Raw genomic sequence first — 19,275 nt, 5'->3', positions numbered from 1 at the left:
CAACACTTCTGAACTCCCTCCAGGATTTGCATGCACGGGAGAAAGCCCACATCTCGTTTTGCACTGACACTGGGGGAAATAAGCCACAAATCTCTCCTCATCACAAGACATAAAAATATAGAGGATGCTCCGGCAGTGAGACAGACTGCCACAGTTAATATCATTATCCCTCCTAATGTGTGCTTTGTCACCACAGTAAATTTATCCCCAGAGTCACATGCTCAGTCTGCAGAAAATAAAGTGCGAGAGACATCCCCAGAAAAGGCTTAAATCCCCCAAAATGGGGAGTTTTGTGAGTATGTGGAAGGGATGTTCAACACAAGCAGAGAGTTCAGCAGCTGCTCACCCTGTACAGGGGAGCTCAGGCCTCCCCAGTCTGGGGGGGGCTCAGAGCATCCTCACAGGTTCGTGCCTCGTGGGAAGGACAACACAGGACGCAGCTCCAGGGCATCACCACCAGCACCAGCAGCCTGGTTACTGAAGCAACACACGAATCCTGAAGAGACCCATCTAGATTTCAGGTGTCACTTCAGCCCCACAAACAGCTGGTTTGTTTAGTGGTTAAAGGCCACTACTGTATTTTCACACCCACATTTAGTGCAGTCAAGGGTTTGTGGGATGAAGGAGGCCCCATCCACCCCCTCATGCCGGTTTATTACCAGGGCACAAGATCCACACATGCTTCTCTGGTGGCTTCAGATTTCTTTAAGCTCTGCCTTGAAACAAAAGGTGAAAAAAGCCATGTCTCCATTTTTAACTGGTCTGCTTCCATAAAACAACTTAAACATCTTTAATGCATCTCAGCGATCCAACATGAACCCTGTGGATGGGTGCCGCAGCTCCCAAGGGACTCCTCCAAGCCTCACTCATGGACAACTGTGTTAACACAGCAGCCAACTTTCAAATCAGACATAAATTATGCACAAAGCCTGTGAGAGACAAGGGTCAGTGCTCATTGTGGGGTTAAAGCAGGTGAGGCAGATGCAGTCGGGGCCTCTTCCATCGCCTGGGGTACTTCAAAAGCTCTTCATCTTTCCAATTATGAGCCCTGGTTCAAATCTGCACACATCTGCAGCACATCGAGCTGCTGGGCTGGCTGTCTCAGGCCTTGGCCTCTGTATTTTGCTCTGCTCTGACTTGAAAAATTACATGTGTTTTGTGTGAGGAATGGAGCCAAGTCCTTCCAAAACACCCCCTTCCCCTTCCAGATAAATTAACTACACTGAAGTTTAGCCTGACTCCAGGACAGGTTTGTCCAGACCCCAGATATATTTTAACTCTTCCCAAGCACGTGAGAGAGAGAAGAGAGGCAATACCACCTTCCTGCCCAGCCAGGTACCATCACTCCTGAGTCACCCAAAGATCACATATGCTCTCAGCATCACACACGACTTCAATCCATCAGGGCTTCAACATCCACTGCTACTGCTTCAGAAACTCCTCTCGAGTCACTCTGGGGACACAAGGACCATTTGGAGTTCAGAGCCCCCAGTGACCAATTCACCAAACACCCAGAGGTGTGCAAAGGAAATTAATGTATCTAGACAAGCGTCAGGGCTACGTATCTTCCAGCTGTGTCTGTAACTGCATGTAAAAGCAGAATTTATCAACAGAGATGCAGCCAAAAATGTCAGCCTACTGACTTCGAAGCTCAAAGGCAGAAGAAACGAGACTTTAACCCAAGGAAGGTGTTAATTTCCTTGGTAAAGATACTAAAAGCTTACTGTAACATGGCTCTTCAAAGGACAGAGTTTGGGGAACTACTTAGAAAACAAGAGTTGATTTTATACTGTGGAAAAAGAGCAACAGAGCCCACGGCCGCAGGTAAAACCAGAGCATTAAAAACCACCTAAACCTGAATGACTGCTCAAAAGCTTGGTTTCAAAAATCACAACAAATGGTTGAAAACTTGGACCCCCTTCCAGAAGCCAGGAGCAGTTCCAGCACAGGAGTTTTTCCCCCAAAAGGCTGCCCATGCAGCACAGCTCCTCTTCCCATTTTCAGGTGGGCTCTGACATTGCCCCATCACGTTGGACATTCTTACCAGCACAGCAAATTGCAAGATACTGCCAGAGTTTAGCTGCAATATGAAATTAAGGCAGAAGTGTTGCTGCTGTACTCCGGAAGGATTACAGAACTATTTTTAATAAGGGGTTTAATAAGCTTTAGGCAGAGTAAGTTGCTTTTGCTCAGCTCACATGGCTGCAAAGATAAAACCTTGAGCAAAGCAACAGCCACGAGTTGCCTGACAGAACTTGTACCGCTGAAAATTATGGAGTTACCTCTTAAGGAACATTCTCTTTTGTTGTCTTTGAAGAAGAGGTTTATAAACTACAAACTTAAGCATCAAGGTTTGGCTTTCTCACACTTTTACAACATCACAGTGCTACACCTCTGCAATTTCTGTTGCTGTTTTGGCCAGAAGCTCACAGGAACAGGAATGTGCTACATAGGTGGTTTGTGGTATGAAGAAAGCACTGAAAGCTGGCTTTATGGGTTAATATTCTTTACTCTTCATGTACTTAAGATGCACATCATCAGGTGGGCACCTTCTGAGCTGGCAAACTCCCACACCAGGTTCCCCATCCCCAGCCAACATTGGTCACCAACAGCTGCACCACAGCTCTCAACACCCCCCACCCCAACAGCCACCCAAAAAGGCCACATCCCAGCATCCATCAGCCACATCCCAAAGAGGACAGGTATTTGCAGCCCAGGGACGGACATCTCCAGGTAACACACATCTGCTGAAAACCAGTTAGCACCAGTATTTTCTTATTCTAAAAAAAGGGAAACGGAAAAAGAAAGCAAGCCCATCCGGAACCTGGGAAAGGGTCAGCACAATGAATGTAAAATAACGAAGAATTATTAATTATTCCTACCCTGTGAATGCTACTCCCTCCCCCATCACTTAGCACAATCTCTATTGTCTGAAAAGCGTTTAACTGGAAGTGGGTCATGTCTCCTGGCATTACTAAATCTTCCCAAATTTCCCCTGATTAGTCAAACGCGATATCCTCTCTGACATCTGAGTGATTGAGGTAGTGTGTAATGCCATTTTTCCCCTGAATGAGCCACGTCAAAGAGGGTTATAAGCCGAGAGATGGCATGCTGGATAAAATAGCCGTCAACAGATTGTCCCCAAAGTATTACCGAGGAAAATTATATTGTTTTGTTGTAAGGTTTTTCCTTTAGAAACATTCAGCCTTTGGTACTGAATGCAGAGAAACAAGAAACTGCCTTCAGAGAAGCCAGAAGGGTGAAACCTCACTAGTTATGAGCTGTGTGGTCCAATGGTTAAAGCACTTCTGCACACTAATATCACAGGGATTTTCTATCAGCCACAACATCCAGTCTTCTCTTCACACAGGGAAATCAAAAAACCACACTGCTGCAGATTAATGACAGCCTAAATCTGGGTAATATGTTGTAAATTATTAAATATTAAAGCAGAATAATCTGAAACTAAAAAAGGGGAAAAAAACAGTAAACCTGCTACTGAAAAAAAAAAAAAGAAAATACCATTTAAAGTTGGGATATAACAGCAAGGAATCACTCAGGCAAACATATCACCCTTTGGAGCAAAAGGATGCCAGGGCTCTGTAAGGATGCTCAGCTGGGACAAGTGCTGCTCCAGGGACTAGAGCTGGGACTGAACTCCCTTCTCACAGGAAAAGAGCTGGAGCTCTTAAATACTTGTCAGGTTGGTGATTAGATGAGATCCGGGCAAAGTTTAGTCAGTAACAGCAGGGTTTGCATTCTGCTGATTTACCTCACGCGACCTTCCAGGCCTGAAACTTTGTACCAGAGCAAAGACTGGCAGGAGGCAGCATCCTTTTACACACACACAAAAAAATCATTTAAAAAAAAATTATTTTTTGAGAGTCTACAGACTTTCTGGCATTGCCAAACAGAATAGTCTGTTCTGTACGAATAGCCTTTTTTTTTTTTTAAATATGGATTTCTGCACCACACTCTTTCTACCTTTGGATAAAGGGAGGTTTCCATTCGGGTGAGAACACTGGTTTTTCTGCCCGATGCTGGACTTCTTTGGGATGCAAACCTCTGTTTTGGGCAGAGCAGTGCCTGGGGAAGAAAAGTCTGCTGGCAGCTCATTTTTTGGGGACTCAGGAGTTGCACAGCCTGAGTTGCCTCAGCCATCCCATCTTCTCCTGCACGGAGTGTTGCGTGCTGAAAGGGAAGTTCAAGCAGGTTTCATGACTAAAGATGATTCAGACCCACCCTGACAGTCAAGCAAACGGGCAGCTCAGGCTTCTCAAAGCACTACCCCTGCCCAGCTGGCATCACAGGGGAGGGTCCCCACGCCTGGGAGGGACCTCCTGAAACAGGGGGTGCGAGCACAGACACCACTCCCCGGAAAAGCAGCGGGGAGGGCAGAGCGAAAGACGAAGATTAGCTCTGACAGCCTGACTCTCGAGTTTATTTTGGCATGGCAAGAGCACACGAGGCTTCAAAGCAGCTCCCGATGAGCAGGAGCAGGGCCGGCTTGCCCCCGAGGCTGAAATCCACAGCCCCGTTCCTGCCACTGGTTGCACCCAAAGCATCAGCCCTTTAACCCTGATCATCAGTATTTTCTAGAATTGAGATTTTGCACGCCTAAGACGCCTAGATTTTTCTCCTTCCTTCCTTCCTTCCTTCCTTCTTCCTTTTCGTTTATTTTTAAATGAAGCGTTTTATTTAAGAGCTCTGCCTCCATCCTCCACGACAGGGCAGACGAAGCAGAAGCATTCCTCTCGCCACCCTGCACAGGGAGGAACAAGTTATCTCCTTGCTGAGGCAGGGTGAAAACAAAAACAAAGGCTTTAGAGAGAAAAAGCAAAAAAAGAGAATAAGCAGAAAGGAAAGGAGAGCAACAGATTTGAAAGCTGGTATATCGAGGGTTTACAGGAGCAAAACACGAGCTTCTTATCTCTCTGGGTAGTGTATTTATAATGCCCAGGGCCATAAAACACATGCTATGGGAGAGCCAAGGGCAGGTCCAGCACCCTGGGACCTCTGTCCCCTGAAAGCCTTTGTGAGAAAACTCCAGTGTTCAGAGTAGGGGAGTCCCTGCAGACACCCCTGAGGGCAGCTCTCCACCTGCCCCCGGGTGAGATGTTCACACCTCATACAAACCTGGCTTTCAGAAGAGCTTTTTAGTGCTGTTGAAAGTCTTGCTTCAGCCAAAACATGCCTTAATGGTACCATTAGCTACAAGATGGGAGTGCAGGTGTCCACAGTCTATCGAAGCAAAGAAGTGATTTATTCCCAGGCCGGGTGAGGCAGGAAGGCAAGGGGACAGCACGGTGACACAAGGTGCCGACCAAGCACTGGATGATGGCACTTGGTCTTCCATTTCCTTCAGCATTTTATTTCTTACCACCAAACGTGATGGTAAAAGCAGGCACCAGCTACAGAAAGGCTGGTGAGAGCCCCACCAGTATTCCCACACCAGTATTCCCACATCTACCTCCCACCTAGGTCTGTGTAGCTCTGGAGCAGAACCTTCTCCTACAACTTGTTCCCCAAACAGGACACCAGGAGGTGGGGGACCAATCCAAGATCACAGTAGTCCAGCACTGCCATGTGAAAGCCACTTCCAGCTCTCCAGCCCCACCCCACCAGGAGACTGGGTGTCCGTGGCTGAGCCCCACACCACCCCCAAAGTGGGTACCCACTCCTCCACCCCAGGGGGACATCACCCTCACTGCCCAAAAAACAGCAATGCCCACAGCAGCCACATTATCAGAGCTCACAGTAATTAAGAAGCACAAATCCACAAGGAGTTACTCAGCTTAATTAGATTGAAAATTATAGCTTCTATCATCTCAGCATCTCAGCAGCCACTCACTGCCTGGGGTGTGCTTACACCGACCTTCTGCTCGCTTGGGGTGTTGCACCAAGGACTGGCTCCACAGCAGGCACGAGGATCAGATTTTTTTTTTATTTTTATTTCTTTAGAAAAATTAATTTTCAACCCTCATTTGGCAACACACATGTCAGCAGCCCCCACTGTCTGCTCACATCCAGCCCGCCTGGGTATTTGGCAGCTGAAGGTTTGCCTGAACCACCCAAAATCATCATCCCTGTGGGGCTTTCGGAAGAAGCCGGACATTCCCATGATTTTTAAAAAGCCCATCTTTAAATACATTAAGGGTCTCTTTCCTTTGAAGAGCGGTGACTCTCTGAGCCACATCCCCGACATGTAACGTGTCATTTTGATAAGTGGTGGCCGTGATTCACCCACAACACATTCTGCTGCCTGTAAGTGGTGGTTAGCACATCCTACCAGCACCTCACACCTCGGTGACACTTTCGTCAAGGAGCTTGGGCAGTGACTCACAGGAAGGGTGAAGGTATGGATTGGCTGGGTCTGAGGTGTGGAGTCACCCAGGGAATCAAATCCGCTCACCACGGGGCAGCCCGTAGTCAAGCAGAATGGGAAGTGGTCGTGAGCTGAAAGGGTTGGTCAATCCCAAACTTGGAAAAGGCATGTTCTCAAGAAATAGTTAAGCTGAAAGCATGTGGCAAATGGAGATTCATGGATGAGAGCCAAGAGGAACATCAAAAAAATCAGGATGGATAGGTGGGCAAAGGTTGTCTGGAGAAGTAGGTTGCCCAGAGAAGCTGTGGCTGACCCATCCCTAGAAGTGTCCAAGTCCAGGATGGACAGGGCTTGGAGCAACCTGGTCTAGTGGAAGGTGTCCCTGCCCAAGGCAGGGCGTGGGACTGGGTGAGCTTTAAGGTCCCTTCCAACCCAAACCATTCTGGGATTCTGTGACACAGCACATGGCTCCTGTTGAGGTGCCATGTAAGCACCAAACACCTGGAGCACCCAGAGAACACAAAGTCACCCCATTGGTATCACCCCCAATGCCAATATAGGGAACCTGAAAGGAAAGAGGCAATGTCTGCACATTAAGGAGATGGACAGGGCATCCTACAGCCTGCCCTGCACCATGAACAGTTGGGGCAGCAACAAAAGCTTTTACATGTGCTGTGGTTGATCTGCTGAAAGTGCCAGAGCAGGGTGTGAAGGTCCCAGCAGCACCACTGGCTTCACATGGACGAACACAGGTGACTAAAAGTCAGTACTACAAAAAACTGCTTGCGGAGGAGAAAATAAGTAATAAAATTTTAAAAAATCAGATGGGATTTGGTCAAAAGTCGTGGCGGACAGTGGCAATGTGGGTCCTGCATCATGCCACAAGTCTGGAGTCCTAACCTGCAATTAAGGGCTTATATTGCCCATAGTAAGGGTTTATAGACTACATTGCTTGTATCTTGTCCTACAGTCCAGACTTTGACATGTTTAACCCATTCCCATGACTCACGGGTTTCAGTCAACTGGAGAGATTTTGGACATGGACAAAACAAGGAGAAAGGAGAGCACAGCTGGAGATAAAGTTGCATTTCCAGGCTGCAGGCTCTTCCCTGTAGGGACACTCTTTTTCAAACCCTCTGGATACTGCAGGAGGGGCAAAGAGCAGAAATACCAAACCCTTAACAAGTCTCATTAGTAAAACTGATGAGTTTACCGTGACCCAGGCAACACATTAAGGAGTGTTCCAACGAGGAAGGCCAAATGAAGCCCATCACCCACCAAATCCAGTCCTTCCCAGCCCTGCCACCATCTCTGGACAGGTCCCTGCTCATATTTAAAGGATCAAGCTAAGCCAAAACCCAACCCAGCCCCACTAGACGTGTCTTACAGCAGGCCAGAGGCATATGAGGGCAACTGCTTTACAGCCAGCTCGAGACGCAGAAAGCTCACAGGGAATTTTTCTCAGCTTTGCTGAAGAGCAAATTCTTCACTAAAGTGTTTTGCAAACACTTCAGGTGTCTGCCACAGCTTGAGGTTTTGCCGCAGTAACAGCGGTCATCTTCCTGACCCGAATTGTAGTTGATGCTGATATTCCTTTAACCACCACAAAGTGCCTGTGTTTGCAGAGGGTCAAAGATCAGACAACAGCACCACACAAAAACACCCAACTCAGGGTTTCATCTATGCTACCTGATACCCATTGCACTGCTGGCTAACTTGGAAGCTCCAAAGTCCACCTTCATGCTCAAGTTAGGCTACTCCTGTAGATTCCTTGCTGGACAACTGTCTCAGTAAGAGTATGTGACTCCTTTTCTGAACAGAGCTACAAATTAAGTGGTGTGTAAATTGGAAGTCCAACCTGCTCAGAACTGCACCACATTACAGCAAACTAATATCAGCTTCAAGAAAAAAAAAATATAATGTATAAAAGTACGGACACAAACATACATAGACTTCTTTCCTGGTCACCAGAAGACATGCATAAATTCATGTTCAGGGCCATTATTTTCTATGCCTAGGTAACTGGCATCAGAAAAGAATAACGAAGCAAAAATCCTCCCTTGTAAATACATTCCTCAACAGCAGCCAGGCTGCCTGTGACAAATAACATCAGTTAAATTCCCTCCTCGGTGCAGAAAAGGGTAGGAATGATTCATCCCATCCCATCCCATCCCATAAGAACCACATAAGCCTGAGGCTCCAGACCCCACAGATGCTCCCAGGTTTCCACACTTCACCCCGGAGTTAACCCAGCAAATCGCTGCCATTTGGGCTTGCACGCACTGGGATTTCCACACCCCAATTTCACACCCTTAAAACAGTATCAGGGCAGGAATTCTTAAAAATCATTTTTTAAATAGGCAGGCTGATTAATACCAACCAGCAAGAGGGCATACAGCTGGAATCAAGCTAATTAATCCCTTCTGGAGTCACTCCTGGGGCTGTGCCCCAGCACCTGCACTGAGCTCCATGTTCCTTGGCTCAGTGGCTCTCATCTAACCCAAGCACAGGGGCTATTAACTGCACAACCAAAATGAAAAACTGCACAAACAGAAAAGAAAATGGGACTGGTTTTGCAGCACAAAGCCCCTGGAACAGCGTGCCCTGTGGTGCCAGGAGGGCACCCACGCAGTGCCAGACACAGGGTGAACTCGGGCCATCCCGTGCCCACCGAGGGGGGAATGCCCCCGAGGCCACAATCTCCCACCTTCCTTGCCTATGCTCAAGGCCTCAGACACAGTGGACTGGAGGGTCTTTAAACCCCAGGTTTGGCTCTCCCTTCATCACCCCCGTGCCATCCCGGGGAAGCCGAGGAGGCCCCTGAGCTGCTGCGGCGCTGGCCGTGCCCTTGGCACGGTCCCCAGCTGCAGAGAGCTGGCTGGAGCAATCATATTTTACATTTCAATGATTTTCTCTCTGCGACTGCAGCTCATAATGAGGCAGATCAGGAGGAGCCCGGGGATGCCAACAGACTCAGCTCCTTCAGCGAGGCAGCCCCATCCTTAAATAAAAATCCCAGTGTGGCCTCCAAGCTGTCCCTGCCCTTTGTGGACTGACCCAGACATGTTCTCATAATCCAAAATACAGGAGGAAAGAAAAGCCAAAAACCTTCAAGCATAACCTGCTTTTCCTAACAGCAGCTGAAATGGCAGCAGCAGGAGTTCAGGAGCTCTGCAGCAGAGGTCCTGTTGATGTGCAGGGGCTGAACCCCAAACCTGCCCTGTTCCCCACTCTTATTCCCAGAAGTTTGCTCTACACAATTTAGAATTTTTAAAACTTTGAGGGGTTTTGTAGATTTTCATGTAGCCGTAGTTTTCTTTCACTTTAGACCACCACTTTCTCACAGCTTGTGTGTCACATTCCTGAAGCTTCCATTTAACCATCTGTTTACCGTCTTTTCAACAGTTTTTTTCAAGGCAATAAATGTTTAGCAAGAGCATTCCATTGGATTCTGTTGGGATGCGCACCTGGACCAGAATAGCGGGAGATAAGGTAGAAAAAACAAGATACAAGGCCCAAGACCATTGGAGGGACTCCAGTGGGGCAGTTCTGAGAGTAGTGCCAGAGCAAAAGGGGTCTTAGGATTGGATGTCCCAATTAATATGAGAATCAGCAAAAGATACAAAAGTGTAAGCACCTTTCATACTCCGTGGCCAGAAGGCCTTCATTAAAAGAGCTGTTCTCTATTTTATCTAATACTGCCTGGAGAGTCTTTTCTCCCGAAGATTTTAGGCATCACAATCCACAGAAAATCTCCTCTCGCTTCCCAGCCACTGCTCAGCCCCAATCCAGCACAGGCACACACTAAGGATGAATCCTCCCCAAGCCTGGAAGAATAAATCATTTTCAGAAGCTTTTATGCCAGAAGGTTTATGCCAATTCATTGACTCAGTCAGTGTGTGATCACACTGGCCAGCATTTATTCACTTTTGAAAAGTTTCTCCCCAGGGTCAGAAACCTCCAATTCATTCCAGTTACTTTATTTAATACAACTTTAAGTGAAAACCAGAGCATTTTCTACACTCAACACTAGCCATTAGAAGAGGACTCTTTAATGCATTAAGTTCTATCCTCTGTGCGAAAATACTTGGCAAGTAACAGTCACTTTGCACAATGGGAGGGAAAAAGATAGTATAAAAAATAAATACCCTGGTTTCTTATTTACCCAGAGCTTGCAAACCTTCCGAAGAGCGTATCTTGTGCTGCACAACACCCCGGGAGCAGAAAGGCACAGCTCATTCCCTCTCCTGGCAGAAGCACTGTTTTGCATGAGGTTCAGAGGCTACACTTAAAAGAACAATTAACATATTTTAAGAAGCACCTTTAAGAGAGCAGAACACCCAGAAGCCAAAGCAATTATAGTTGTTTTAGTCACATGAAGAGCTTCGCCTTACAATGTAACAAAGGCTAGCCATGCAAACAACTCTAATTTCTGCTTTAATGCTGCAAATCAATCCTTTGCTGGGGATGGCACCTTCCTCGGGTGATGTCCTTCCTCCATCCTGCCCAGCACCCAGCCCAGGGAGCAGAGCATCCCCGTTACCTCATTACAGGGTAATGCTGGCACCTGCACAGGCTCACCTGGACTGACTGCAGCTACCTGGGCTGTAGCTCAGCTGCATAAGCAACAGGTCTCTTTGGAGGGCCCTGGCTGGAGAGGAAGGAAAGAACCCTGCATGTAGGGAGCTGCCTTTGCCTCCTGCTGCAGGTAAATAGGGTTTGAGAAACTGCCCTGCCCAGAAACAAACCGTCTGCCTGCAGTGCTGCAGCTGGGCACCTCGGCAGAGCAGGACCAGCCCAGGCAGCCCTAGAAAGGTGTTTCTTGGGGTAACTGGGCAATACACCGGTTGGGCAAGGCTCCAGCACTTTCCATCTGGAACAGGTTTTTGCCAGCTGGAATCCTTGATGCCACTACCTGCCCTACTCCTCTTGCACATGCTGGTGCCAGCAGTTCCAGGACCAGGTCCACACCCTTTGCCACACAGCTCCTCTTCTGCTGGGACATGCACTAAACTCCTGTTTGCTTCTGCCACAAAACAAAATCCACAGCCAGATAAACCCCAAAGTCCCCAGATAAAGCACTGGGAGTGAGAAGGGTATTCGAACGGTCTCTCCATAACTATTTACACAAGTGGAGTCCTACCTGCTTTAAGGTCGATGCAGTTTTGGAACTACTCTCATGCTCATAATTAGGCACAGCTACTAATTATCTTGTTTGATGGGGGCTATTAAACACCAGTCAGCCCGGATCTTAAAGGGGCATGGGGAGATATCACACGGAGAGGGCCTCCACCAGCAACTAGTTGCTGCTGGTGTTTCAAGGATGGGTTGCTCTCCAGTTTAAAATGTTCCTCAGGGCAGTGCCCAGTCTGACACACCAAATTCACCAGCATGATGATGAACTTATTCACTAAGACACTGCTACATGTCCACACAACGTCCCAGAAAGTCTTCTGCAAGCATCACGTGGAAGTTAAGGGCTCTCTACTCAATACACATCAGCTCCCATTGCAGTCCAGTAAGAAGGAGCGGTGGGAAAACCGGAGAAGTCCCACTTGGACACTCCAAAGTGGATCTCCAGCAGTTTCTCTCATCCTGGTTCCAGCTCAAGGAGGAAGAACTCCAAGGGAGGTAGTGTTGTGGCTGTGCTAATGCAACACCACACGTCGGATCGATCGGCTCTTAGCAAGATACTATTGATTCCAGCCACAGCATCCGCCTTCCCCTCCTTCTGCATCCTCCCTCAAAACGCCACATCCCCACCCTGCCAACAAGGCAATCCAGGAGGCCCCACCTCTTGAAGCACTTCTGCACAGAGGTGATGTGCAAGCAAGAACCAGGACCCTCCTTAATGATCCCTCTCTTCTCAGGGACCTCTGGCAGCAACCACCACCAGGCTCAGCATCTCAAGGCTGTTGGGTTTGTTGTGACTTTTAAGCCTTCTTTGCTCTTTTTTTTTTTTTTCCCCCGGTGTTCTCAAAGTCACAGGAAACATTTTCCTGCTGCTTCCAAGCCCCGAGCTGGCACAGAGGCCCCATGCAGCAGACAACCCAGCAGGACAGTCCTAAATTTCACCGTGACTCAGCTGCACAGATGACCCTTTGTGGGTTCAAGGCATCACCCGTGGCCCCACCACCTACCAAAACAGCTGCATCCCTAAAATGTTGCTGCAAAACAGACAGGCACCTGCAGAACAGCCAGTGCTGAAACACCTGCTCTCACCGAGAATCTTTGTTTTTGTTAAAAATAAATCTAAAATTTACAACACACACAGGTGGTCACCAAATCCCCACCACTTCCCAAGGGGAAAAGTCCCTACACAGTAAGAGGATCCCAAGTAATACCCCAGGAGGCATCTTACACCTTGTTCAACAGACCAACAGGAATATAAACCAAACCAAGCCAGCACAAAAACACAACACTGGTTAATTAGCTGATCATCAAGTTAAGAATCAATTAACCAGGTAGTTTTAATCAGCTCACAGACCAGGGATACCACAGCACTTGGGAAGCATCCCTGGGGAGGAGGGAGGCTGGCTCTATCGCATCCATGCACTCATCCAAAGAGATGCTGCGGTCAGAGCAGTTTAGCCACAGCTTTAGTTCTGCTCCCTTTCGGATTTTCCAAGGGAAAAAGCTTTTCCAAACCTGAGACTCCGCTTTTAAAGTGCTCCCAAGAAGGATGGAGGCCAGCCCACTCACGGACAGCCCTGCTCAGTCCAGCGGGGCTTCTGCAATTCCCACAGGTTCAAAGGAGGAGCCGCCAGAACCACAATTCATCCTCCACCCATCTGATAGCAACAGCCAAAAACAAAAAAATAAGTGGCAACCCCCAATGTTGCATAAAAGCTGTTCGCAAGATGAGTTACAAGAAGCAGAAATCTGCAACAAAGTTAAGCCCGGGAGACCAGCACAGAGACAAAAAGTGCTTCCTTGAGAGGGTTGGTGGCAATCTGGCAGCATCTCCATGCTGACCACGGTCACAGGAAGAGTTTAAAACACTAAAATTCTCATTATTACAACACATGATGCTGGCACTCTACAGTCTTTCAGCAAAACCCATTCTGAAGCCAAGCACTTTTCCTGATGAGCCCCTGCCTAATGTTATTGATGGCTTTTACAGAGCACATTCCCTGGATCCCGGCTGCCCGCAGCACTCCCGGGTAGCCTCGAGAAAATGCAGAGCACAGGGAGAGAGCTCTCTCCGTATCCGCTCTCGCTCCGTACCGGGCAGATCTCCCGCTGCGTGCGAGGAGCTCTTTCATCGGGACAAGTCAATCAGCAAAGATCTCTCCAGACACAGACCTCTCGCTGGAAAGAGGGGCGGAAAGCCCCGAACTGCGTGGGATGCATCCACAGCCCAGTTTGGCCACGGACAGGGAATACCCAAGTATCCCACAGCATTAAATAAAAATTAAAAAAAATACAGAAAAACCCAGCGATATCTTTTCTAGATCCCAGGCTTTGCTTAAAAAGCAGCACCTGAGCCTCCCATTAACCACAACGATCGCTTTTTAGGAGCAATTCTGGGTGTCCCTCTGAAGCACAGCGCCCAGCCAGGCCACCGGCCATGTCACCTTCCCCGGCTGCCATGAGGAAGCGGGTGCGTCCCTCTACACCCCTGCCAAGGGATCACATCCAGGAGTTGCGGAACAAAAAAGGACTCTGGAAACCCGGCGCCCCGGGAGCGCTTCGGTGAGTTAAGACACTTCTACGGACTGCGTCTTCCTCTCCTTCCACCCCCCGTGGTTAGGAGTACGGGGGGCTGGAGGGGCGGGAGGGGCAGGAATTATTCCAGGAGGATTTGGGGAGGCTGAGAGTGTTTTATCCGCGCAGGTGACGGACCGCACGGAGGGCGAGGCCGCCGCCGCCACCACCTCGACCCACGGGCGAAGTTCACCCTTTCCTGCAGAGAACCCGGGTGGGTGAAACCGCGAGGGGACCGGGAGGGGACCGGGAGGGGACGAGGACCCCCGTGGGGGTGCGGGGGGTGCCCCCTCCGGCTCCCGCGCACGTGCGGGCGCCGTCCCGGCGGGTGCGGGGAAAGTTGCGGGGCCCCCCCAGGACCGGGTAAACAGCCCCCGGCCCGGGATCCCGGGAGAACACAGGCGTGCACAGAGACCCCTCCCCGCTCACCTTGGTGTAGAGCTGCACGGTGGACATGGCTGGGGCCGGCAGCGCTAAGCGCGGAGCATGGGGGCGGCGGGCGGGCGGGCGGACCGACAGCCGGACAGACGGACACACGGACGCACCGACCTTTACACCCGCCGCGGCCGGCCGGGGTGCGGGGACGGGAAGGGAAGGGAGCGGCGGCAGGAGGAGGAGGAGGAGGAGGAGGGGGGTGGGGGGGGAGGAAGGAGGAGGCAGCACCGCTCCGCCTCCGCCGCGCCCCGCTCAGGTATGGGGCGGCTCGGCTCGGCTCCTTTCGGTTCGCTGCGCCTCGGATTTTATTATTAATTTATTTATCTTTTTAAGGCCCTTTTTAATAATTTTTTTTTTCTCTGGCGTTCACCACCATCCCGCCCGGCTCCGGTCCCCAGCCAGGGGTAGGGACCCCCCCGGCACCGTGGGTTGGTGCTGGGTTTGGGGTTTTTTTCCCCCTTTTTATTCATCTTCCTTTCTCACAGAAGAAGAGTAACTGAGCCCCAGTGCGGTGCCCCTCGGTGGTTTGGAGGTCTCCCATCCTCACCATGGGGATCATCCACATTTTGGGGTGCGAGGAATGGCGTTACTGGGGTGTCCTTTGCCAGGACACACCTGTTCCCTGGGACGAGAGCATTGCCCTCATGAACCCACTGAAAATCCACTCAAGAAACATGCCAGATATAGGTTTTTCTCTGCCTTCTCCTGTCTGGAGGTGGGTTTGGGGTCCCACCACCAACGCGGCTCCTGGACACTGCTTGTGTGACACTCCTATACTGAAGGAATTGTTACTTCGGCAGCAACAGCCAAAAATTGATCCTAGCCTGTCAATCCGTGGCCATGCTGCCTTCCTCCATCCCGCGGGAGCACCCTGTGCTTCGGTTCATGCTTATAAGGCACTTTTAGAGCCCGGGAAGGATGATGCAAATGCAGAGTGTTCCTAATTAATCACTATTGCCACTCTTTATCATTCAAGGCATTTTGCATATTAACTAAGCAGGCAGAAAACACACTCCGCGGATCCTGTTCTCTGTCACAGTTGTTTGCTCCGTCGCTGGGATCCCTCCTCCCGCGGTTCCTCTGTGCTGCTCAGAGAGCACCCTCAGCCTTTCTTTAAAGACGTTGCTGGTGGCATCTTACCCTCTGCTCCTCATCCCTTGGGGGATGAAATTCCCCCCTTCGGAATCTTTTCCTTTTTCCACCCCAGAGCCTGGCAGAGCACGGCACCGATTGGGTGGGAGGATAGCCGGCATCGCAGATACCTTTCTTTTCCAGCTCTGATGTCTGTGATGAATCCAAATAAATTGCAGGTGGCTCTGGGGGAAGTTTGGGAAGGAGGAAAGAGGGGGAGAAAAAGCTGCACCACTGCTGGAAATTACTCTGGGAAAATTTGACAGTGTAATCTCTGTAAAGCCTCCAAGAGAGCTTTGTCAGGCAAACAAAACTTGCTCCTCTCCTTTCTCTAAATCAGCTGTGGAAACAAAACGTGGAGCACCAGTGCAAGCAGAAGCAAAGCTCAGTGAAGCTGGGGTAGCAGTGATAGCCCAGAGGCAAAGCACAGCAGTTCCCATGAAATACCAGCTGGTGCCGTGTGTGATTCTCCATTAATCTAAAATTTTAATTAAAGCCAGAAACTAAACCCACCAAAATACATACAAAATCCCCGAAGTACATCCTAAATGCTGAGTTGCTGGATGTTGTCTCATCCAGGAGATAGATTATTTTTGTTTGGGAATCAAAACTTGTGTTGATCATATTTAAGAAGCACTGGCTCTTAAATAGCATTTTATGGTATCCCCTCTGGCATTTACGTTGAAGGCATTTAGAGGTGAAAATGAACCAAATACTAGGTTTTTTCCCCTCTAAGCAGAGCCAGTGGGTTCCCTGCAAGTACAGGATGGGTGTTGGACTTTATTTTAAGGTCCCAGCCTTGTCTCTGTGTTGTAATGACACATGGAGACCCCAGGGACAGATGGATGGACGGACAGATGACAGCACAGGGCAGTGAGGGGCATCAATTCTGACAGCTCCAAATGTCACCAGGACGGAGTTGACTGTTCCTAAAGACAATGCCAGGTCCTGAATTTTTGCATGCAAAGCTGCCCCAAAGACCTCAAATCTGGACTTCCCTCCTCCTGGGCCACACAGAAGTCACCGTGTGAGAGAGGTGGGTCTGGCAGTGTCACCATACCCTGGGCATGGCCGCAACAACTGCTCCTACCTGAGTTAAAGTAATGAAAACTTATTCCAGGTGTTAAAGCAATGAATAATTTACAAGGAGGGATTTTCCTGCAAATAAAACTGATTCTGTCCAAAGCCCTGCAGCCCAGCCCCCGGAGCAGGGACCAAGCCAGCACCATGCCATGGGGCACCAGGAACCACTCCACAGCTCAGTGTCAGCATGGCCAAAAACATCACCATGGAGAGCCCTGGGGTCAGGATAAAAGCCCTTGTGAGCAGATGGGTGCTCAGTCTGACAGCCTTGGCAAGGGCTGTAGGTTCAGACCTTGGAGTGAGTCTGGGACAGGCAAATCACCCACGCTGCTCTTCCTCTGTCAGTGTCGAAACTTTAATTAGAAAATACAAGGAAGAATATTTTACAAGGCTCTAGTACCTGCATAAATGAAGAGGCTGTAACTGCCAGGTTTTTAAATGCCAGTGGTTTTGTCTCTGTGTGGCTCAGAGCCCTGGTGGAGGGAGAGCTCACCCAGTCGTGGTCCAGGCTGCTTCCCTCAGCAGCGCTGTCCCTGTGCTCTCGGTTTAATAGATGGTTTGGCTTCGGGATTGCTCACTCAGGCAGGAAATACCACATTCATGAGCAGTAGGTAACGCTCCTGAGGTTCCTGGGACCTGCGAGCCACGATTCCAGATCCGTTTTGCTCAGTTATTGCCTGGTGATCTGTAAGTCACAAATGTAACGTGAGCGCTGGCCCGAGGGAGGCAAAGGCACGACCATGCTTTGAAGCACATGCTACTCAGTGCCCTATTTGCCCAGTTTACTGCAGGGATATCAAAAGAACTGGAAGAAGAGGGAAATCCACAGCATCGAGGAGACTCTTCAGTCTCGGCAGAGAACACCATTCTTGCTGCATGGCCCATCTGACTGTTAGGGGCTGTGAGAAGGTGCCTCTCAAGGAGTCTGCTGACCCACCCAGCCTCACCTGCTCTTCTGCACCAACCTGAATTCTACAAAGCACTTGGCAGCAAAGGATTCAGCCCCAGCAGCATGTTCATCCACCACCAGTTTTCTCTCAGAAGAGCTTAGTTGCCCGTTATCCCATGGGAATTCACTCCTGCTGAAGGCAAACTTCTTCCAGTCTGATCTTTTAATTTTGTGCAGACCTCATGTTCGCTGCAGAGGAATTTTGCCTCCAGGAGCAGGAGCTCAGACACTTTATAAATGTTTGATAGCTCTGACCACCTCTTCTGAGTTATTATTTTATTAAAAAAAGAAATTTATTACGGTTCTGGATGGTTCAAATTCACCAAGCTCAACAATATGATATTTTTTTTCTCTCTCATATTGCATATGTACCCAACAAATGTCACAGCCTTTAATAACATGCTTTAATTAATCCTGGAATTCTGAATGTGCTATTATCTTCATTTTTCAAAGAGAGGTCACAGTAGTAAAGAAAAATCTACATTGCTTGCATAGGGCCACTCCTGGAGTCTGCGGCAGACCAGGAAATTAATCTCTTAATCATTCTGCCAATTTGACCCAGCAGTGAGAGGACAGACCTATGACTACCTCAGCTCTCTGGGCTGATGAAACTATTTCCATTATCTGGGATGACCTTTCCTATCAGCAAAACAGGAGGAGCAGCTCTGAAATCCCCTCTATGGTTTTGGAAATGGTTGTTGAAAAGCACCGTGAAGGGGCTCAACATCCCGACTAACAACTCACCTCTCCCAGTCTGCAACGTTTCCCTTCCTTGGAGGTTTCCTTTCTCAGTATCTGTAGGACACAAACCCTATCTGTATTCAAGGAATAAGACATGAAGAGCCTTTGCTCTGCTCTGTCTGGTCACCTGCCTGGATGGTAACAGCCAGTGGACTTGTCCCTCTTCCATCTGCTGACTCAGGACGCTCCTCTCTGAGATGTTTTATCTGTAAGCAAGGATAAAATCCCACCACACTCCTTTTCCCCTCAGCAGGGGCCAGGTTCTTCCACCATTTACACCCAGAATTAGCTGGGTTGTTCAAAGATCACTGATACTGTTTCAGATTAATACATATCCACCTGGCCTTTTTCTCCACAGGAAAAAAAAAAACCATTTGCGAACTCGGTTTCTGCCTTAAACCGAGATGAGACAACTTTGCAGGCTGCTTACTCCTGATTTGTTCTGAGATATCTGGGAGCTGGGGCTCCTGGGCTCTGATCCGAGCCATTTATCAGCTCCTCTGATGAATGTGCAACCATTCATGCTCCCACAAAACAAAACCACAAAAGTCCTGGTATTTGCCAACTGGGAAACAAACATTGAAAAGCAAGGTAGGGAGGACAAAAAGGGTAGAGAAAGTGGTTAGAGATGGATAGAAGAAGAAAAGGGTGGAGAAGCAGGGGCTGGAGCAAAGAGAGGAGAAGACAAAAAGCTGAAGGAGAGAGAAATAGCTGCAGATAAGCAGCAGCAGAGACACAAGGGGAAAAATGAAAGAAATAATATGAAACATTTTTCCAGATGCCACAAAGTCTACGAGCAAGAAAGGATATGAGGTTTTAAATGGATTCTTCACCTCCCTCCTCTGCAAAGGACTGAGAGAAAACTAATTGAATACACAGGAAGGAGCTGGTTGAGGGCAATGGC

At 49.0% G+C, this 19,275-nt stretch overlaps 1 protein-coding gene across 1 annotated transcript in view; it reads right to left on the bottom strand.

Moving 5' to 3' along the window:
* Positions 1 to 14,580, bottom strand: part of MYO5B (myosin VB) — a 142,504-nt gene extending 127,924 nt beyond the window's left edge. Inside the window, exon 1 of the mRNA XM_017819736.1 lies at positions 14,462 to 14,580. Within this exon, the coding sequence (XP_017675225.1) occupies positions 14,462 to 14,488 (27 nt within the window). The 5' untranslated portion in view covers positions 14,489 to 14,580. The remainder of the gene's footprint in view (positions 1 to 14,461) is intronic.
* Between the last annotated feature and the right edge of the window lie 4,695 nt (positions 14,581 to 19,275).

The sequence above is a fragment of the Lepidothrix coronata genome, unplaced genomic scaffold (assembly GCF_001604755.1).
Source record: "Lepidothrix coronata isolate B3197 unplaced genomic scaffold, Lepidothrix_coronata-1.0 Scaffold77, whole genome shotgun sequence".
Taxonomy (NCBI): domain Eukaryota; kingdom Metazoa; phylum Chordata; class Aves; order Passeriformes; family Pipridae; genus Lepidothrix; species Lepidothrix coronata.
This window is presented reverse-complemented; position numbering and strand designations above follow the sequence as displayed.